Genomic DNA, 23797 nt, shown 5'->3' on the forward strand with positions numbered 1-23797 from the left:
TCCCACATGACACACAGCCTGAGACATAGAGGGCTTTTACCTCCTCAAGCACTCTTTGCCTAATCAGCACACTGTTATCACATTGGCTCTTCTGGGGCTTAAACCCAGCCTGCAAATTGAAGAGAGCTCAAGGCTTCTGTGCTCTGGACTGCATACAAATACATTTTCAAATGTTCATGTAATATTTCCAAATGAAGATGATTACACATAGAATCTGCACATTGAAGGGCATTTTGAAATATGAGATGTGACAAGGTCCACATACCATATATTTTTTGTATGCCCTGAAGATCGTCAAGGGGTAGCTTGAAGTTGTGTGTCTCCATGTACTGGTAGAAAGGGGCCATGATGGCACTGGGGTCATTGGAGTGTTCTAGCCCCAGGGCGTGGCCCAGCTCATGAACCGCCACCAGGAACAAGTCATTTCCTGTGGAACAAAGAGGAACAGGTCACTTCCTGTGCCACAGCACAGAAGAAGAACAGTGACCAGTAATTGCAGCTCACCAGCGGTGTCCTTGGTACCAGTTTTAGACAATGTTCGAAAGACAAATGTTTAAAATCTATCATGGAATATGATCAGTGCATCATGGGACAGAGGTGCATCATGGGACACCATGGGATGCGTTGCTGTGTCGGCAAATCACTTGCCTTTCACTGCACACGCTAAGCATTTTCTATTTACAGGGTGCCCCATATGCCCAGCTCCTTTGATGTCACTATCCAAATACTGCATAGCACAGGTAAAGCCATGTTGCACCGTCCTGCAGCATGTAGAGAATGTACATGCTGACCCAGCTTTCAGGATGCACTGGGTAGCCAGTGTGTTGTGATGCAGGAGAAACATTTATACAGCAATGTTTCATCGTTCAATCCATTCTGCAAACAGTGTACAGTACTGCAGTCTAAATACACAGAAGGGTTTTTTCCACACAAGTCACATCTGACATTTCAGTTACAGTAAAACATACTGACAAGTTAAAGCCGTTGTCGTGTTCTTTTCTACATCCAGCCAAAAGTGCAGGGTGTTCTTCTCTGCCTTCCTTTGTCTGTGTTCTTTTCATTGAATTGCATGTTCCCAAAGCTACTGTACAGTCTGCTAACATCTCTGAAGTAGCAATGGAACACAAATAATATTAAATTTAAAAATTAAAATAGGGATTACATTTATACTGACTAAAAAAAAAACACAGTGCAAGGGTTTTCAATTTATCTAAGATTCCTCCTTAAAAAAGCCTGTTATAATGGATCTCCCTATGCCCAATTTATATTTAACATCTCCAGCCAAGAAGCAGAAATAACAATGAAATAAAGTCATCACAAATTCTTTCAAAAAAGCCTTCCTCAGAATTAATTTAATATATTTAATATATTTTTCTCATTGATGGCAGTTGTTATACTCCTTTTTTCCGTATTCAGAAAAATATCTTAAAATAGTCAATTCTTTGCTCTGTTATGATATAATTGTGAGAAAATTTAGTGAAATTTTAGAAAGGTAGAACATAAGCATCTATAGTATAATGGAAGATAAATTATTTCACATCTTATTTGTAGAGACATTTATGGCATTTCATTAAAGCACTGATAATGGAAGACAAATGAATGGCATTAGAAATCAGTGAGTTTCTTCAGTGTGGTACTTCTCAGACCTTTTAGTTACTGACCTTCACTGGTGACTTTGAATAATCTTACTCTTTTGGTTCATCTTATATCTCCCTCAGTTTTACCAATCATTTTTCTTTTGTCTGTTTTATTAATGTCTACTTTAAAAAGTAAAGCAAAAATGTAGACAAGAGGACAGCATTAAATAACCCAGAATTGTCAGGAACATTGTGAGCAATGATCACCTAGTCTCATTTTGGCTGATTTCCTACCATCGTGATTGGCGTTGCCGAGTGTCCAAGGCTCGTCCGAGTCGAAGTGCGTGTCCCCTCCGATTCCGGGGCCCGGGAAATAGGCGTGGGCCAGGAAGCCTCCTTCACCGTCAAAGGGAGAGCTGTCGCCGTGGAAACCAGAGGCGAAGAAGATCATGATGTCGGCCTCCTTCCTCTCGCTCTTGATCTCCGAGTAAGGGATCTCCTCAAAGGTGAGCGGCGTGACAGTCTGCCACACATCGAAGGCCTGGCGGATGGCCCTCTGCGTGTCCTTCTCCCCCACTTTGGGAGTGAAGTTGTGTATGCTGTGGAGGCAAGGGAGGACAGGAGAGCTGTCACATTTCACCTGAATGGTGTCATTACCAAGGTAGCAGCCTCGCCTGTCAGTCTCACAACTCCACTGCTCCGTGAGTTCTGACTAGTTTGGCATTACGATGTGAGGTAAGCCTCTTCTAGGGAAGCGCTTCATTAATAACCCGCTGCTCAGTTAGTTCTGGGGATGAATCAGGACCTCTTATGGGTGGGGCTCAAATTTGGGATGATGATGAGTCCATCCAAATCACCCACCGACCTGTAACGTACTGCTGGGCAAATCTTGCTAGACCAATCAGATTGCAGGAGTCTTGCCCTAGAGATAAGTGTCTGGAGTTGAGACCACTACATCACTTTTTTTTTTTTTACTTTTAATGTTAAAATGTACATATGTATGAGATTATTTTAGGAGGTATGACTGAAACCAAATATTGAGAAACCACCTTGTGCATAGGCTAAAACTCACATTCAAATTCGAGGAGCGAGGGGATACAAGCTTGTTTAAATCGATTAGTATCCGCAGTAAATACATTCATGAAATATTTCCCAAAATGTGAAAACCCAGTACAGCTGTACAGCACAGTGGAACGAGGCAGACAGGAGGTGGCTCATGCAAAATGACTGATTCACAGTCTGCTTCAGCAGGCCTGGCTCTGATGCTCACTGACAGTCCTCAAAGACAAAATCACATTCAGTAGCCCAGACAGACTCTAAAAATAGAGCTTCTGCTGGGGGGGGAGGGAGGGGGCACTTAAAGGTACAGAATCCCACTTTGTCAGAGAAACACAGAATAAGCACTGTGCTGTACCTCTGCTACCTGCCCGTTTGCTCTCTGGAGGAAGCATTTCAGTAAGAAGCGCTGGATTGCATAAGCACAGCGTCGCACAATATACTCAGAGGCCGCAAATTTAATATGCATGGTGGGGGAAAAAAAGCAGAACACTCAAAAAGGTGGCAGAGAGCCAGGGAGATGACAGGGCTACAGCAGGAGCTCCACCCGCTCTGGAGAGAAAGAGCTACAGCACGAGCTCCACCCGCTCTGGAGAGAAAGAGCTACAGCACAAGCTCCACCCACTCTGGAGAGAAAGAGCTACAGCAGGAGCTCCACCCGCTCAGGAGAGAAAGAGCTACAACACAAGCTCCACCCGCTCTGGAGAGAAAAAACTACAGCACGAGCTCCACCCGCTCAGGATAGAAGGAGCAACAGCACAAGCTCCACCTGCTTAGGAGAGAAAGAGCTGCAGCAGGAACTTCAACTGCTTAGGAGCTCCACCCCCGTGCAAGCCACTGATTCATAACAGCACAGTGACCCAGGGCAGCACAAATGAATCCACCCACAAAAAGTACATAATCACATTACATCAGCTCACCAGTCATTGTTTAATCCCACTGCATATTTGGTACGCATCATTTCATAGTGTCAGACATCTAATTCACCATTTGGCCATTCACAGCCGTAGGAAGCTTCAAAGCGCTCGGCCAGCATAGCCTGGAGATAGATAGAGTAGAGTAGAAGATAGAGTAGGAACTGGGGGGAAGTGGCCATTGGAGGTGTGAATGTGTGTGCCTGTGTGTGAGTGAGGGTCTGTGTGTGTGTGTGTGTGTGTCTACATAAAATATGTGGCTTTCCTTCAATTAGCAGTTGGTTTTGGGCAACCTGAGAAGAAGTTTGTAACAGTTGGAAGTGGGCATCTGAGTCCTGCATCTAGGTCTGGCATTTCATCTCTGGTTCTGGTTCTTGTTTTAAGGTAGTTGAACCTCGTCTTTAGATTGGACGTGAACATTTGTTGCAACTTCATAAATCTCTTATTTTTAATCTGGTTGGAAAAAGAAAAAGAAAAGGAAGGACACCTGCTCAAAGTACAATCCACCAGCATAGATTCTTTGTCCCACGCTCACATGGAGTACAGGTGAGAAAGCTGTACCTGTATGTGATGTGTTTCTGTCTCCATTTCTGGCCTGTCAGAGCATAGCGTTTGTTTCGCCTCCGGCGGCTGATCCGGGGGTGATCAGGGACCCCACAGCGTGGTTTCCGCATCCACCTGGAGGCCAGAGAAGGCATTACTGAGAGTGTTACACACAGAGCAGAGGGCGTTACCGAGAGTGTTGTACACAGAGCAGAGAGCGTTACTGAGTGTGTTGTACACAGAGGAGAGGGTATTACTGAGAGTGTTGTACACAGAGCAGAGAGCATTACTGAGAGTGTTGTACACAGAGGAGAGGGTATTACTGAGAGTGTTGTACACAGAGCAGAGAGCGTTACTGAGAGTGTTGTACACAGAGCAGAGAGCGTTACTGAGTGTGTTATACACAGAGCAGAGGGTATTACTGAGTGTGTTATGCACAGAGCAGAGGGCGTTACCGAGAGTGTTGTACACAGAGCAGAGAGCGTTACTGAGTGTGTTGTACACAGAGGAGAGGGTATTACTGAGAGTGTTGTACACAGAGCAGAGAGCGTTACTGAGTGTGTTGTACACAGAGGAGAGGGTATTACTGAGAGTGTTGTACACAGAGCAGAGAGCGTTACTGAGAGTGTTGTACACAGAGCAGAGGGTATTACTGAGAGTGTTGTACACAGAGCAGAGAGCGTTACTGAGTGTGTTGTACACAGAGCAGAGGGTATTACTGAGAGTGTTGTACACAGAGCAGAGAGCGTTACTGAGTGTGTTGTACACAGAGCAGAGGGTATTACTGAGAGTGTTGTACACAGAGCAGAGGGTATTACTGAGAGTGTTGTACACAGAGCAGAGGGTATTACTGAGAGTGTTGTACACAGAGCAGAGGGTATTACTGAGAGTGTTGTACACAGAGCAGAGGGTGTTACTGAGAGTGTCGTACACAGAGCAGAGAGCGTTACTGAGAGTGTTGTACACTGCAGAGAGCGTTACTGAGTGTGTTAGTAATGCTCAGTAATGCTGAGCGTTACTAACACAAATTGACCAAAACTGAAAACGTCAAAAATTGTCCATATAAACAACCAAACACAAATGCATGCCACCCACTGTCTCTTACAAGTGACAGGCATAGTTGGCAAGAAGGAAGCTAGTTTTACATAAATAAAACAAACTGGCTACTTCTGTATCCTCACAATGTCACTTATTCGGCTGTTCAGAACTATTGTTTTAGCACAAGGGGTAAATTGTTCCTAGATTCTTTATCAGATCATATCTCCCCAGTCTTGGAGAGGTGGTTCTAAAATTTAAGTTCAAAGTACAGATGGCAGGAAGCAAAGAGGTGACCTTGTAGCCAGCTAATTAATACCAGTTTCTTCAAAATGAAGAACCATTTATTCATTGTAATGTACCAAGGAAACATAAGCAAGGTAACTGGCTAGTTTGCAATAATGATTATAAAAAAATCGAATTATATACTTTTGTTTATTCTTAAACATTACTACAATGTCCCAGACAAGACCTTTTCAATCAATAAATAATGTGCACAAAACGTTCCATTTGAAATGCATTCCATTTACGCTTATAATAAGGGACATGGTTCAGAATTTTGCACCTTCTGCAGATTGGAGATTGATATTCCATTAGAAAGTGGCCTTTAGTCTGTGCCCGGCTCAGTTCTCTGAGCTGATTCAATAGCGATTCTTAATGCCTTATCTGCAACACCACGTGCGCCGCACCACACAGCATTACACAAACATGCAACTGCAGAGCAGAGATAAAAACTTCAGTCCAATACGACGGGCAAGACAGATTAGAACGTTCCGAGCAGCGCACCTCTGTTGTGCCTTAAATTATGGTTTAGGGGTGCGGAGCATCGCACGGTTCACAGACACTTACTCGATGGTGGTCTGGTCCAGTACCCCCGTGACCGGGATCCCGTAGAAGCGCTGCATGGCAGCGACCGCAGACTGCATGGCTTTCTCCGACCGGAGGTCCGAGGTCCGGATGTCGTGCGGGAGCAGGTAGCCATAGTTCTTCAGCCAAGTCTGAAAGAAATGAAAAAAGAACTGAATCACACGGTAATACTAAGGAATCCAGTTGGACAACTTCATACCACATTTGAAACACAGTGGGTTGATTGATTGATTAATTGGTTGACTAGTTGCTTGATTGATTGGTTGACTGGTTGATTAGTTGGTTGGTTGGGTGAATGGTCGATTGGTTGGTTTGTTGATTGATTGGCTGATTGGTTGATTAGCTGGAAGGTTTCCACTTAGACCTCTTGAAATTATGCTAATTTAGGATACAATGAAGACTTTTTTTGGTGTTGATCTTAGACAAAGGCCCTCTGCAGCCAGTTACGTGAGGTCTCATAAAACCATGGTGGAGCAATCTTATGCTCAACAGTATCGGCCAATAAGTTGTGTAGTTGGAACCAGTCTATGAGTGACAGCTCACTGTACCTATACCCTTTATAGGGTTCATGTATCTTCACTCTCTCATTGTTATTCCCATTGCCCTCGTTTTCCCTAATTATTTTAAGTGAGAGCCGTTGTTTGTTTTCTTACTGAAGACTAGGGTTGAACCACAGTTGCCGCTGAAGCACCAGTAGAACACTCACACAGCTCGCAACAGCCTACATCGCACATCACATGAAGTACGAGACAACACCCTGGGAACTAAAATGTGTACGAGCTGCATTTCTGAGAACACCTAAATATTTATAAACTGACGCATGATGATATTATTCATTATGTATGATGACAGCACTAACATAATAAAAAAGCACTGTACTTGTAGAGAAAAAATGTAACAGAAAGTAAATATGTAGGCTGTGCTGTACATTGTAATCCGAGACCAACAAAATGAGTCACAGTGGGTAACCGAAAGGTTTAAAGCAAGAATCACATCGACAGATCCTTCCCGCCACCTCAAAGAGGGAGAGAGGAACTGTAGCTGGCTGCAGACTGAGGGATGGTTACATACATTTCTGCTGTGCTTCTACATCTGAAAACAACATTTAAATATGGAATAGGATAAAAACCACACACACACTCACACACACACACACACATGGATTAACAGCCGAATTGCTACATATGTTAATATTTTCCGTGCAAACTGCACACTCACAATTTTCTTTAAAAAAAACAAAAAATAAAAAATCTTTTATTTTTGAGCTTCCATAGCTCCTGCCGCACAGCTCCGCTAGCAGCTGCTAGCAGCTCCGGGGAAAACCGCTCACATTAAATAATTCACCAGCGCCTTTCTGCCACAATTACTACAGCATCATTAAAGTGGAGGACACCAGCAGAATCAAGCAAGAACCAAGTGACAGAAGCAGCTAGCTGTGAACCACTCTAAGCCTCACAGGCAGCGTACAGAGGAAACGTTCTTCCAAGTGTCTTAACTTTCCAAGTGTATATAAAACAAGAATACCACACAAACATGCATACATGCACACAGGTACACAAGTGTGCACATACACACAAACAGTGCTTTTATGATTTACACATTACATTTAACAAATCACTCGAATGGCATTTCTTAGCATATTGTCATTGATTTAATCTCATAATTTAGAATATATGTCTTTGTATGTCAGCAGTTAATTTTGGTTATGCTGTGATTAGCACAGCAAAAGCAGAGAATGAGAATCTAGGTCTAATAAACTGTCACTTTGGCCACTGGTGGAGAATGCATTTGAATGAGGAAAATTGTTGCTGCCACCATTCATAACCCTGCAGTCAATACAGAGCAGAAGGGTGGAGCCAAATGAAAATATGTGTTTTGTGCAAAAAATATGTCTTTGCCAATGCAGAGTTTTCTACAGAACTCTTACATAAAACGACGTGTTAACTTCTCAGTAATTTAAATACCAGTTTAAGAATTGTAGAGTGCTCTTTCCGTGATCAATGAACTCCATCCAAAAGCGCTATCTCTCTCTCTCTCTCTCCCTGCTATATACTGGCAACTGTCAACTTGTACTGACAATTGCCAACAGAACCAGCCAGTTAAAGTTACACAACATTAGCACTGGCAATATCATTTAGGCGATGAGCACAATCTGTTTTGTTTTTCTGCTTTCCTCGTGGCAGCTCTTGATTAAGTTCTGCGTGTTTGCAACAGCTGGAGACTCCAGAGCACAACATTTTTATTTATTTTTTTTGCAGCATATTACCCAATGCTGCCAAAATCCGATGCATCTTAAACAAGCACCACGGAGAATAAGAGTACGGAGAAGAGGCAGGGAGGACATGGCTGAGTGTAGAATATGGATCAGGCAAGCCTGCTCCTCAATTCCTATTGGATCTGAGCTGCACTTTTGCAGAACATGCAATAGGCCTCAACTAAAATAGAAGCCAGTGCATTATGTCAGTCATATGGGCTACAGAGAACATGGATGAAATACAAATTCAGTACAAATATCGTCCACAGAGCATGGCCATTCTATATAACACAAATCCTTTTTATTCATTTTATCCTATAAACACTGATCTGTTAAAGGTTATTATGATGTGGTTATACTCATTTAACGCGAGGCAGATTTTGCCCAGGGGTGACATATATTGCCCTTTACATCGCATCTCGTATCCTGTGCCTGCAGACATATGTGGACTGATGCAAGACCCCCCAGGGGAGCCCCTCACATGTCACTAATTAAATTCCCAGCAGGTGGGACCTCCCTCTTGTTCGCCACCAGCGAAACATACTTCCTGTCTGAGAGATCTTTTCATCACCTTATTCATCTTCGTGCGTGAGCAACTGTGGGTAGTCTAAAGGACACTTCAGATGTTTCTTAGAACAGAAAGAACCTGCTCAAAATACATTCCATAAACAAACTGCAAATGAAAAACTTCACAAACATTTAATGGCCGCATTATTATCTCTACTGTGAAATTAACTAATCGTCATCTTTTTTTGTATTATATCGCATCAAGTAAAAAAAACAAAACAAATTACACCAAATCGCTACAGTTGCGCAGTCTTCCTGCGCAGTGACACACAGGTCAAACGCATGCAGCATGCGGGACAGAATGCACGACTGCTGATGCATCACAAGCAAAGGCAGCAGGATGCTCTTCATCTTTTGTCTCTTCTTTTTTGCCATCCTGTTTTTCCCCTCTTTCTTTCTTTGGAGAAATAATCGGACAAAGGCATCTTCACAGATTACCCAGGCTGCATAAGACCTCTAACCTTGCAAACAAAGATAATCAGGGAGCCATCTTTGAAAAAGGTGACCAATACAGAAATGGCGGACATCGATCGGCAGCGCATCGCGACCGCGCGTCTGGCGTCTCCGGTTCCACAGCGAGATGACGGGCCATGGCGAGGTGGTCGATGAGAGAGAGTGTGATGTAAGCACATGGCCTCTCCATGCCAACAAAACTACCTCACACAGTCTTTCAGGGATGGGGGGAGGGGGGGTGGCTGGATGGTGAGCAGAGGAAACAGAGCAGACAGTAAGCGAGAGATAGAGAGACAGAGACAGAGAGAAAGAGAAGCAGGGATGAGGGGGGAGGGGAAGCTAAAAGAGTAGGAGAGAGATCTCGAGCAAACAAAGGAGGCTGATCTACAGCTTTACTGCAAAGACTTAGAACCAGGCTACACAACCAGGATAATCAGCATCCAACAACACCAGCCAGGATATCAGCATCCAATGACACCATCCAGGATATCAGCATCCAACAACCCCAGCCAGGATATCAGCATGGGATTATTATTATTATTATTATTATTATCATCCTCATCATCATCATCAACAACAATAGCAAGTACAATAGTACAAGTGACCCTGGTTTTTTTTGGCCCTATTGAACCCCTAGCCTGCACAGGAGAATAATATCTGAAAGCCAATATCTAAAGCCATGAATTAAAAAAAGAAAAGTAAAGCAGGAGGAAAACAAACACACTCCCAGATCTCCATCACAGTAATACAGCCAGTAATGGCCAAGTAAACTAATGGCGCGAGTGGAATTGCGGCGGGGTCTTTGATATTACACAGGGCATTGTTTCGCAGTCATCTGGAGCAGCGGTGTCATTTCCTCCTTTATGCTTCTCTCAGCGAGCTCTCTGGAAGAGACGTATTCAGGACGAATAATACTTTTGGTCACGGCAACTATGTCAGCTGTCCTTAAATTAGTTCTCGGCAAACAATGCACCACAGCGAGGAAGTGAGCCTGCCTGGATATCCATTATGCAGCTCATTAAATCTGAAGTCTAATGCTTCTCATAATTTACTGTGTATTAAGGGGCAACCAAATCTCTTAATAACCGCCTTTACATCTATGACAACTTCAGGGAATGCATTACAAATGTTCAAGAAGCCATTTCAATTTGGGTTGGCAAAATGTAATGGTGCTCCTAATATTATTTCATTGACATCTAAGATACGCTCTGAGACTATTGCAATCCAACAATGGCACCTAATAAAAATAAAACAAACTGATTCCTTAAAATGTCCATTTGCTTTGTAAGGAGGATGGACACTCCTGATTTGTTTTGCTGGTCCTTGTGTTAAACATGCACATTAATGGTAATAAGGAACCATTAAAAGAATATGTGTGTTTATGTTGTAGCTGTATATGTTTTGGCAATGTTAGTCATGTTTTTGGAATACTAGTTTACTATAGCAGATTGCACTGATGGCTACTGTCATACAGTTATAACCAACTCTTCCCGTTCCCCCCAGCAGTTTGTATCTTGATTTAGTCATCACTATCGCACACTATAAAAATGTAGGGGCCACGTGGGCGTCTTAACTGTTTCCAGCGAATAAAAGAACAGTGGACATCGCTCCTTGTTTCTATGGTGATTATTAAAACTGGAAAAAAAAAACAGAAGGAAGGACTGAGTTGTGTGGGTTTGAACAAAGCGAACGATGTGCTTCCAATGTCTTGTTTCGCAGTGTTTGTTCCAGTATTTGGATGACAGAAGGTATGAAACCAAGAACAAAATGTTTGTTTCTTTTACTCTGGTTACAGTTTTACACCTCATGCTACTTGCTTGTGCTTCACGGTATCACAGTCTATTCAAATGAATCACTCTTGGTGCAGAATATGAAGTACATTAACAAAAGGTTGCAGATGAGCTTCAAAGAAAATTGCATGATAAATAAATGAAAGAATTTTCACCTCTCACATTGCTTACCTGATACCAAAGAACTGACACCTGACATTCTATGTGAACTGTAGCTCTTGTTCAAAATAGCAATAGCATTGGGTTTTATTTATCCATTACCAAGAATGCATTTTATCGAAGCCTTGCAACAACAGTTTTGAAAAAGGCCTTGTATTTTAAACAGTTTCTGGGATTCAAAGCACTTGCTCCAACCGCTGGAAAACATCAAGCTCCAAAAAAGGCGAGAAATAAATATCTCACAGTAATCTCCAGTATATAGGCCAAGAGTTTAAATATTACATAACTCCCTGCAGCATCGCGGATACCACCGACTTCCCCACATTCCCAGTGCTTTGTCTTATCTCACCAATCTTCTTAAAGACTGCTATTACTAAACACTGCTACACCGTGATCTCTAAGCTAGCTTCTGTCCCCCATCCCAGAGATCTTAATGCCACTTTAGATCCCACTGAGATGCCCATCTCATAATTCTATTGACCGCTCCTGGAAAAAGACACACATTAGCAGGGTGACTCATCCTCATCTCTGGCTCTCTGAAACCGGGCTGAACCCTCCGCGTCACGTGGGCACCACAGCCGCTGCTAAACATCGCTGTTACGCCGGACGCCAAAATCTGACAAATACTATTACTGACATAAAAGCCCAATTTGCTGATCTCAGCCGACAGCCTAATCATATTGATCAGCATCGAAACGGGCCTGTGTTCTGTCCAGTCATATCACCCGTTGTCCTGCACTGGCCTGTGTTCTGTCCAATCATATCACCCAGAAACCCACAGTGGCCTGTGTTCTATCCAATAACATCGGCCAATGTCCTGCAGTGGCCTGTGTTCTATCCAGTCATATTGCCCAGTGTCCGGTCTCAGCCAGCCTGTGTTCTATTGAATCATATTGCCAAGAATTGTACAGTGGCCTGTAATTGTTATTCTCTCATATAGGAATATTACCTTAATACCTTTGAGTGGCAAGCATGAACATTCATAAACCTCGATGTTCTGTAATCATCAAAGGGGGGCCCTCATGACGGCTATCAGACAACAGTTGGTGTGAGGGGGTGGGGAGGGCTGACACCTATCGTGCCATCTTATTTAAAACAGCCAGCAGATAAACAGGAACACAGAGATTGCACCTGATGCTCATTCTGCACGTCACTCTGGATAAGCGCACCAGCTAAATGCATGTGATGTAATCGAAGACCGTCAGTTTTGGCCTGATAGACAGTAACAGGACCCACTGCCTTTTTTATTACCCTCAGTCGCTAAGGTATCTGTGGGACTATGAGTATCAGCTTCATGTGATCATATTTTCATGGTTGTTCTGCAAATATGCATATAATTAATGAGTGCTCTGTGCTGCTGCAAAGTTCTGAATGATTATTTTAGACACAGGGTTCTCTAGGTAAACAGTCCCAGATCCAGAAAACGAAAAGAGCTCCCAAAAACAACAATGTAGGCAGATAGCCTCTTCCAAAGCAATGTGGCTATGCTATACTATCCTAATCTAACCCTATAGCTAAACTATGCATGACAACAGCATCACTGAGCTTACAAATAAGACTTTTTTTGTCTGAAAAATGTTGCATTTGCAACATTGCAGCCAATCATATTGAGTCCAACAACATTCTGAGAATCCTGAGAATGGACTTCATCCAATAAATGAACTTCATCCAGTTGTCTGAACATTACACAGTACACAGCTCTATTTCTACATGCAGGGGATATTGAGCTGATACCACTCCAAAATGCTGCAATTACTTATTGGATGAGCAGTCACATCTTCTGTAGGGTGTTGTGTAATTTCTCCGATATAACTAATGTTGGTGGAAACGAAAGTCCGTATCTCAATTCTGAGAGCCATTTTTCCAGCTTAGAGGCAGGACACACACTGCAGGAACACAGGGATAATAATCGCTGCAGAGCCCTTATTAAACAATGTGACAACCCAGACACCACAAAAAATCATCTCCACTGCCTTCAGTGTCTTGCTAATGCTAACGTCTTTTTTTTATTTTTTTACTCACAATTGAACATGTGTTCTGAAGTTGCTGCCTGGAATCCATAACCGTAATATTTCATGTTTCAGCAGTGTCCTGATGTGTGTTTGTATGCATGTGTGTCAATTGTGAATTTAATTGATAAAATTGTGGACAGTGGCTTAACACAATATTACTAAGTATGTTGAAGTCACATACACTCAATAGTAATGTGTGGAAACCACTGTCCGACAATTTCTTTTTTTCGTGTGTGCACTGCTGCAACACACCGTTGCAAGCTAAACTATTTATCAGTGTTCTACCTTTGAAAACTTAAACCTATTTGGGCAATGACACAATTTTTATTGTTTTGGCTCTGTACTCCATCATGTTGGATCTGAAATGAAACAATGAATATGAGGGTATTTTGAGGGCATTTATATCCATATTGGGTCATCTGTATTGGAAATACAGCCCTTTGATACACAGTTCCCCCATTTTAGGTGACCAAAACTAATTGGACAGATGAACATAATCTTAGTCATTGTATTCAGTAATTGGTTCCAAATCCTTTGCATTCAATGTTTGCCTGAAGTCTGCGACCCATAGACATCACCAAATATTGTGTATATACACTGGTGACGCTCTGCCAGGTCTGTACTGCAGCTATCAGTCTTGTCTTCAGCAAGTGAAAAGAATGTTCAGTTGGATTCAGGTTGGGTGATTGACCTAGCCAGTCAAGAACATTCCACTTTTTGGCCCTGAAAAACTCCTTGGTTGCTTTTGCAGTATGTTGGGGGTCACTGTTCTGCTGCAACCTGAAGCATTGTTCATTGAGTTTTGAGACATCTGTTTGGATCTGAGCAGATAAGAGGTTTATGTAACCTTCATAATTCCTCCTGCTGCTGCCATCAGCAGTCACATAATCAATAAGGAGAAGTGACTCATTCCAGTGGCAGCCATACATGCCCAAGCCGTTACACTGCCTCCATGTTTCACAGATGAATGGGTTGTTTTGGATCACATTCCTTTCTCTCTCCACATTTCCCTCTTTCCATTATTTTGGTACAATACTTATCTCATCTGTCCATAAGACTTTGTTCCAGAAATCTACAGTAATGTACTTTTCAGCAAACTCCAACCTGGGCATTCTTTTCTTGAGGATTACCAGTGATTTGCACCACTGAGGTTATGCTGGTGTAGTGTTCTCTCTCTATGGTAGTCTTTGACACATCTATGCCTACATCCTGGAGAGTGTCTTTGATCTGTTCAACAGTTGAAAAGGCATTTTTCTTCACAATTTAAAGTGTTGTCCTGTCATCTGAGCTCACCAGTGCAGCTTGCTTTTTAACAATGTACCACACAGTTCATTTTGACACACCCAATGTTTTGGCTGGGTCTCTGGTCGATTTATTCAGATTGTTCAGCCTCATGATGGCCTGCTTTACTGCCACGGACACTTTGTTGGCCCTCTTGTTGAGAAACAACAGCCACAGACTCCAAATGCAATTGCCACACCTAGAATGAACTCTAGACCTACTGTTAGCTTTCTTGTGCGTGAACTAATGATGCGACGGCACACCGATTGCCAAGAAACAGCTGATCAGCCAATTATCCAATTACTTTTGGTCCCCTAAAATGAGGGAACTATGAGTAAAAAGGGCTGTAATTCCTACATGAATCACCTGATACAGATGTAGATACCCTAAAATTAAAGCCGACAGTCTGCACTTCAACCTTGTATTCATTGTTTCATTTCAAACTCAACGTGCTGGCGTACAAGGCAAAACAAAAACAATAAATAATAAATAGTGTCACTGTCCAAATACTTACAGACTGCACTGCATCTCTACAGTGCAGGAATTGTTCTTTTGGAATTACAAGTAGTCATTAGCCTGACCATACCCAACAGGACGTATTCGTTTATTAGTCATTTTCCCTCTGGTGTTATGTTTTTCCCGAAACAGAGCTGTCATCACTTCTTTGTTGTCTTCTGTGGTTCGGTACTCTCCAAGTATTCCTTTATCAGTTTTATTTATTTATTTATTTTAAAATATCTCAAATAGTATTCATGTTTATGAGTTTTATAACAGTACTGCTGTATACAATTAATACGTAAATCATATCATCCTGTTTAGCTTGGTGATGGTAACAAAAAGTTAAAAACTGCCATTTCAAAATTGATTTGTATATATATATATATATATATATATATATATATATATAATTATTATATGCAGCATTTTCATTATTTTGCCCTTTGCTCTTGCACTGCTGAGACAACATGAACACACGATGTTTAGATTGAAAGATTAAAATAAATTAGAACTATGCAGTATCAAATAAAATATGGGCAACGCCTATTTTGAGATAATTAAAAGTTACAAACAGTTCAGTAAGCAACACAGTCTATTTCTGTTTTGCAGATGTAGTGAATATAGCATCTAAGTTGCCTGTTCTGCAGACCTTCAATAACTAGCCAATCAGATCTTAAGGAAACAATCAAGAGCTTTTGTGCTTGCTTAGCTCCTGTTAATGATAACTTCCTCAGGACCCTACAGTATACGTGGCTGGAGACCAAAGACCCCAGATACATTTGAATTCATACCAAAAACTACTTATCATTCACAATCAGAATCTCAAAAAAACTTCTCTAGCCTTAGCCTTCTAGATGCTCCTCCTTCAGCTCTGTTCCTCTTGCTAAATTTAGGCAGATTTTATGAAATCATCAGCCCCTCAGTAATAGGCTTCATAACATTCACAGGCTTTATGTATTTGTTAACACCCCCACCCCCCCATTTCTATTGCCAAAGTGATATACACATTATTGTACATTACTAGGAAATGGAGGCAGCTTATTTGCTTTGAGAGGGAAAATTCTGTTTTCAATTTCTTTTTTCCTTCCTTTTTTTCAGAAAATGTACCTGGAAAGATGGGACTAACAACATGCATATCCTCCTCCTTTTAATGAACCTCTTGCAGTGTCACAAACTACAAAAATGCATAAAAAATACCTCACAGTAGGGCTATACGACTTAATAATTCAAATACATGTTATTTTCTTCTAAATGCTTCAGTATGTGAGGTGCATGAACAGTAGCATCAAATACTGAAGATATAACATATAAATACGTTACGATACATCTGCAATATATATTGAAACATAATTTGAGCACTAAAATATTAAAGTGTGTACAGCGTTTGGTGACAAAACCGGGCATATACAGTCTTTTGAGGAATGTTAATGATTAATGTCTCTAACAGGACTGTGGCTCTTCGCACAAGGCTGACAGCCCTCTGTCATTGTCCTCGGCGTGCCTAACGGGTGTGCTGATGACCCCTCCCTCAAGAATTAGCCACCAGAAGAGCCCTAAATATGAAGCTATTGCCCCTTAACACAACCGTAACTATATTCATAATCATCACCATCATCATCATCATCATCAGACTCATCAGCACTTTCCATGAGTGTAGAAATTCTGCACTGCACCAAGAAAAAACGCAAGGACTTTCTGGTTCAATGAGCACATTTACATATCTAACACAGTTCAATAAGGACTCCTCCAGATGTCTGTGTACAATACACTTTGTGCTGTTGCCCTAACTGACATCAGTTTGGACAAATATCTACGGTGAACTGTGAGACTTATTACTGTACAAGCAAGGGTGAACTGCCTCACAGTAGCACAGACAGTCTGTTTTTTCCCCCTGCTTCTTTTTTACCATTAAAGCTAGAAGTACAACAGAAACTGAGATGGTGGAGCTCTAACATTTCTGATGAGAAGAATTCAGTCATTTTTACATGTCAAAGATCTGTATTGTACAGTGTAAGTCCAAACTCAAAGCGTGCAGTTCAGGTTTAAACTAAAGGCATTTTTCTAAAGAAGAATTCTGCCCCATGTTAAAGCAGTGGTGTATCCCAACACACTGCCCCCGGTCCCACCTAACGACTGCCAAAGGGAATATTCTGCGTTCCCAGGAATGAAAGCTGAGGACGAGCACATGTGCATGAGCTGTGATATCATGGGCCAGTTATAACAATACCTCCTGAACACGCTAAGCTAACAACAAAGATTGTGTCAAAGCACATAATGCTTCATTATCCCATGCATTATGAAAAATACATATTTTACTTTATTTTAAGGCAACATACGTCTATGGGACACAATTGGACATAACATGTAATAAGGATATGAAATAGATACATAAAATGGATGTGACATGGCTATGAGAAAATATATCCTGGACCCCAAGCAAGCAATTACATCTGTTTCATATGGGCTGCTAATCAAAACAAAAGCAGTAACCTAAACCAAAATGCATCATGTGCCTGTATTTAGCAATGGGTTGACTCGTAGAAAGAAAAGAGATCGAGACAAACAATAAAACGGTGTTACTCCCTTCCCATTCAGAGCTAAAGGTAGGGTACACTATGTGTTTTTATGAACACACTACAAGCGATGTACTGCATTCGGACCTGTTTGCAAATACGTTCACGGTTACATCTGAAAGGAGATGGCCCCTGTTGTTGTTTATACGCGGTTAGAAAATTGTTTTATTGAATATGCAGTAAGATTTCTTTCTGTGTCACCAGTGCCAATCTGCTTTAACGCGTCTCCTTGCTGTTTCGATAAATTATGGAAGACGCTATATTTGGAATCATGAAAAATTCTGAATTCTTTGTTCTGTACACTTGAAAGGCAAGGCTGTTGTTTCGGCGTTGCTTGGACATTTCCACAGACTGAGCGTATTTTGTTGGAATAAAAACCAAACGACTGTAATAGAGGTAAACGACATTAAAATGGATTGTTGCAGTGAAAAACAAATCCAGTGAAAGTGAGATTTATTTGATAGGTACTTTAATATTTAGATTAATACAAACTACGCATATGAAATTACATATATGTGGGCCCAGTTCATCTGATTAATATCAGTAATGACGACAAAAACTCGTCTCGTTTGCCGCCAAAGTCCTAATTGTAGACAAAGAAACTGTCATTAAAGCAAACACAAAACAAAATAACGGTGAAAAATCATAAGAATGTCTGAAATACGCATTATTTATTCTAATGAATTTCATTTCATTGGAAATAACTCGATGCTTTTCGGCGAAAATTTCAAGATAAGAGTGTTAATCAGTGTTTGTGAAGATCCCATTAAGGAGGGCGAATTTATATTCAGTGGTCCATTCAAGAAAACTCGTCTGTTCATCAACCTAGAAATTCATCCGACAACAGATCAGGCTGTTTCATTTACAGTCCTGCATTCCAGTGCAGGGAGCAGGGTACAGCCTCCCATTTACTGTAAAACTATAAATGATTTACATTGCATATTTATGCGTGACATTAATGCAGTATTATGAGCTACACTAATCAAGCAACGTATGCCAATAAACTACATTTTCTACAGCAGTGAACTGTTTATCAGGACAAAAAAATTCAAGTTGTTTTTTTGAACTGCATCATTATTTATTTATTTTTTCCCCATCTTCATTTGACAACATCCGCGCTCTCATGATTATAGTCCGTAAATAAATCCCGCTAAATATTCACATAAATAACACGTTTTGCAATCAGTAGATGTGAAACCTTAATTTCTTCAGAATGATGCGGTTTCTGTGTTTGCGTCGGATGTATTTCATTGAGGAATACAGTGGAGATAAATGCTGTCATGTTATTGAACTATAGCATCCCTCGTTTCGGTGCTTCTGACCTACCTCAACGATGAAGGTCTTCTCTTCTCCACAGACTGAGACAACCCAGAATAAAATATGAAAATAGCAGGTTTTCCAGCAGAAACCAGGGAGCCCCGCTTTCCTCCTCTTCACTCCCACCCCCGCCATGGCTCTCCCCAAATTCCCCCCTCAGTCTGCCTCGGCTTTCCAGTCTCAGGTCCTGGGTCCAATCGTTATTCCTTGGTAGAATGATTCTCCTTTATTCTATATTTTTCTGGTTAATTTTCACCGCAGCCCAACCACTAAACTCGGGACCCCATTGCGCAGACTCAGTTTCTTAAAGCTGCACGCTGAGCGGAGGCGGTGCCGAGCTGGCGAACGGGTCTCACTGAATGCTGTAGCAACGAATCGCATCAACAGACGAGCTGGGAGCGCGCAGCTACACACTCACAGGCAAAAGCGCTGTCATAGGCAAGCATTAGACTCTCCAGCTAAATACTTAATTATGGAATTGGATTCCACTGTGTTTGCAACTGTACTGTATTGGGCAATTGTATTTCCTTAATGGTGCACTGCAACTGGATATTGTGTGCGACCATACAAACATAGTCAGCGACAAAACAGAACACACATGCGCGCACGCACGCACGCACACACACACACACCATATTTGCTTCTGTGAGTACATTAATAATTATAGAATAGTTTGTAATAGATAGAAAACAAGTTTCTTTTCTGTTGTTCCTTAATTAAAATTCTTGAACCCTGTTTGTGGGGACCTGTTTATGTGGACAGAAACTGTTTGCGATCCAGTATAAGGACATTCTGTGGGAAGGGTCCTCAGTCCAGCCCATGGCTGCACTCAAATATGAATACATGCTAAAAACATTATATTATTATACTGCTACACTAATGCACTCTAATAAAATGCATGCTAATATTACTAACAAATGCAGTGCTGTGCAAAGGTATTCACTTCCTGATTTCCCTTAGTATTGCATATTTGTCACACTGAAATGTAATATTAGGCAGTGGCAAACTGAGTAATCACAAAACACATTTTTTGAAAAAGGTAATAATGAAAGACCCATTTGATAACTTATCACCCATGTGAAAAATTTATCCTCCCTTAGTTATTCAATCAACCAATTAACAAAATTGAATTAATAATTAGATTCAGTTGGTTGAACACAGCCGTCCCTGTTAAATCTAAACTTCACTCATATAGTATTGAACCTTACCATCAGAGTGAATTAGTCACCACAAAGTTTCTACAAGACCACTACGCAGCGATCAAAGGAAATTCCAGATACCAGAAGAGATGACAAAAAAGTCTGGAAAGGGTTACAAAGCCATTTCTAAGGCACTGGGACCATTATCTCCAAATGGAGAACACTTGGAACAGTGGTGAATCTTCCCAGGAGTGACAAGCCTGCCAAAATTTCTCCAGGGGTGCAGCAACAACTCATCCAGGAAGTTACAAAAGATAGTACTGCAGGCCTCTATAGCTTCAGCTAAGATCTGTATTCATTACCTCACAATAAGAAAAAGACTGGGCAAAATTGTGATTCATAGGAGAGTAGCAAGGCAGATACCATTGCTAACCAAGAGCAGTGGCGTCACTAGGGTTGGTGACACCCAGTGCAGTCGACCGTTGATGTCACCCGATGTTGTCGGCGGGGGGTGCTTGGGGTGCTTGCTGATCGATGTTGTCAAATGGGGTTATGCATTCAAACGACAAAGCGCTTCTCATCACATTAACACCGCTAATTAAATCAACCGGCAGGAAACTGCATCTGAAAAATTAGCTGTTTCAACCCGTCGCTACACAAAACTCTGCACAAAAAATTTATTGCCAGTCATTTCGGTGTCACCCCCCTCTGATGGTGTCACCCGGTGGGGTCCACACCGCCCACACCCCCCTAGTGACGCCTCTGACCAAGAGAAACATCACTGCTCATCTCACATTTGCAAAGAAGCACCTGGATGATTCCCAAGCTTGTCTGGGATATTGTTCTATGGACAGGTGAGTCAAAAGTGGAACTTTTTGGATGACATGGGTCCCATTACTGTATGTCTAGCGTAAAGCAAATACAACATTCATCTGTAAGAATATCAGTCAAGCATGATGGTGGTATTGTGATGGTGTGGGGATGTTTTGCTGCCTCGGGACCTGGACGGCTTGACATTATTGAAGGAACCATGAATTCTGCTCTGTACCAGAAAATTATTAAGGAGAATGTCAGGACATCTGTTTGTTAACCCATAATTGGGTTATGCAGCAAGTCAATGATCCAAAACACAAAAAAGTCCACATCTATATATCTAAAAAGAAACAAAATTAATGTTTTGGAGTGATCTAGTTGAACCCAATTTGAACCCAATAGAGATGCCCTGGCAGGACCTGAAATGAGCAGTTCATGCTTGAAAACCTACCAATTCATCTGAATTGAATTGAGTTCTGCAAAGAGGAGCAGGCTAAAATTCTTCCACAGTAACGTAAAGGACTTAGCAGTTATTGCTGCTAAAGGTGGTGCAACCAGTTGTCAGTAATTTGTAAGTTTGAAGGGCAATTACTTTTTTGCATGTGTGAGATGGCTGTTTAATAACTTGTTTTATTAATCATTTTTAAAAATGTGTTTTGTGTTTACTCATATTAGATATTGTGTCTAAATATCACATATATGTGGGACAAATATGTGAGTAATAGAGGAAATCAGGAAGTGGGCAAATATTTTTTCATGGCACTGTATTAATGCATCTTATAGACCTTAATATCTTAACAATAATAATATGTTATCCACCGTAGTATTAATGCACCCTCATGTAAGTGCACCCTCATCATGCCAATATTGTAAACTCTTACATTAATATACCTCTATAGCAGCCAAACCACAGATTTCTGTGTTCAGAATAAAGGGAAATAATAGGCCTTCCATTTTCTGAGTTTTCCTATGACTGCACAAGAAGCCAAATTCATAACTGTCAGAGCAGGAGCTCCTCCCGACTAAACTGGCTAGGCTGAAAAGCTTCTATTGCTTATCTGGGATTTCAAAGTCAAGAAACAGAATCACACAGCGCATTAGCCACATATTTACCCTGACAAATAACAAACTTTTCCTGAACTGAGGTTTTAGTCCTGCTTAGGAAGAGATGTGCTACACAGTTCAAACTATATCACAGGGGAAGTCAGAGACTACTAGTATAGTATCTGGATATGGCAACTAGTGCTACAGTTACCACAGTGCTCTCCAAATGTATGGTAATGGGAAACTGAAATTGTGAATTTTTATTTTTGCTATATGCTTGAGGCATTCGGATTAGAGATCAAAAGATGAATGAGACACATAAATTACAGACAATCAACTTTTATTACACGGTATTTACATGCATTTTACCGTTTTACTGAAAGCTGTTTTTGCATTGAGTTCCTTTGCTTGATTTTCACCTGTGCAAAATTTAGTTAACAAATGTTTAGTTAACAGAAACCCTAGAAAACAACACTGAGTGATATCGCCAGAAGTCTCCAGAGGGCAGGGGTGAATATATCACATTCCACCATATGCAGAAAACTTTAGAGAGCAAAATTATAGAGGCTACACTGCAAGATGCAAACCTCTTGTCAGCAGCAAAAATCAAAGGGCCATATTAGAATTTGCTAACAAATACAGAGACAAGCCAGAAAACTTCTGGAAGAAAATGTTATGAACAGACGAGATCAAAATAAACCTTTACCAATGTGTTGGAAAGCCGAAAGTGTGGAGAAGGGAAGGATCACCCCATGATCCAAAGCATACCACCTCACCTGTGAAACATGGAGGAGGTAGGCTTGGGAATGTATGGCTGCTTCTGGAACAGGCTCACTCATCTTTATTGATGATTTTTACAGAGGATGGCAGCAGGATGAATTCAGAAGTGTACAGACTGACTTTGTCTGGCTATGTATAAAGACATTCCTCTAAGCTCATTGGCTGGTGTTTCTTCCTGAAGCAAGACAAGTACCCCAAACACACTACCTATGTAAGAAAAGTATTCATCAAGGGGGAAAAGTGCTAAGTTTTGGACGGGCAACCTTGGGCAATCACCTAATTTAACTCCAATCCAACATTTCACGTGCTGAATTGGAGACTGAAGACAGAGCCCCCCCCCAAACAAAGATCAACTGAAGGCTGAATGTCTTGATGTGTTAGAAATGTCTTCTCTGGAGAAATTGTCATTTTATATTGGAGACCATCTAAATATGTTCTGAAAACATTTTTATTATTAGTCAACATGCTTATAAATAAGGAGTAAGTCTGATTTTTTTATAATAAATGTGATGTGGAATTTGTGGAATGTGTTTGACATGTTGACGGGGGTGGGGTATTTGTCTAAATCTTCAATCAATGGACCTCAATTGAAGCATAATCAAACTAGATAGGTATTGTGGGTATTTCCATTTACCATCTTCCAGACCTGATGCTGCCAGATGTGGCAAGGGGAGAGCACGGAGAGGGAAGTGAAAAGGGATGGGACAGGCGGAAGAAGAGGGCAGAGGAGAGTGACAGGCAGGGAGAATGTGAGCTAATTTCGGCACACTTCTTCCACGTGCATATAGTATACAATATATAGTATTATACACCCCTAAAGACCCATTACATCATTTGGGTACCAAGTGTCCTTTCAGAGTTTCCATATGGCCTTTTCGGAAACATGCCTAGGCAGAAAGAACAATGCAGAATACTCATTTATGGTGGCATTGTCATCAAATTTGAACCAGGATTTGTTCAGCATTGTGCCTGTGGCTCCGTTGTGTTTTCAAGCTGTATTCACAATCACCTGGATTCACTCAAAATAATGTTTAGGTGAGAAAAAAACCTCCACATTTACTGTATTTGAGCTTCTTTTTCGTTGTTTCAGTAATAATTTAGAGTAAAAGTGACTTAGAAACTCCC

General features: G+C 41.3%; 1 protein-coding gene across 2 annotated transcripts in view; it reads right to left on the bottom strand.

Moving 5' to 3' along the window:
* Nucleotides 1-19383, bottom strand: part of mmp24 (matrix metallopeptidase 24) — a 31692-nt gene extending 12309 nt beyond the window's left edge. Inside the window, exons 1-5 of one of the 2 annotated variants that reach the window (XM_064305553.1) lie at nt 18906-19383; nt 5975-6123; nt 4109-4225; nt 1845-2176; nt 266-427 (exon numbers count right to left, since the gene is read on the bottom strand). In XM_064305553.1, coding sequence (XP_064161623.1) covers nt 266-427; nt 1845-2176; nt 4109-4225; nt 5975-6123; nt 18906-19031 — 886 coding nt within the window. In that variant the 5' untranslated portion in view covers nt 19032-19383. The remainder of the gene's footprint in view (nt 1-265; nt 428-1844; nt 2177-4108; nt 4226-5974; nt 6124-18905) is intronic. The other variant, XM_064305554.1, reaches the window with a different exon arrangement.
* Between the last annotated feature and the right edge of the window lie 4414 nt (nt 19384-23797).

The sequence above is a fragment of the Anguilla rostrata genome, chromosome 13 (genome assembly GCF_018555375.3).
Source record: "Anguilla rostrata isolate EN2019 chromosome 13, ASM1855537v3, whole genome shotgun sequence".
NCBI lineage: Eukaryota > Metazoa > Chordata > Actinopteri > Anguilliformes > Anguillidae > Anguilla > Anguilla rostrata.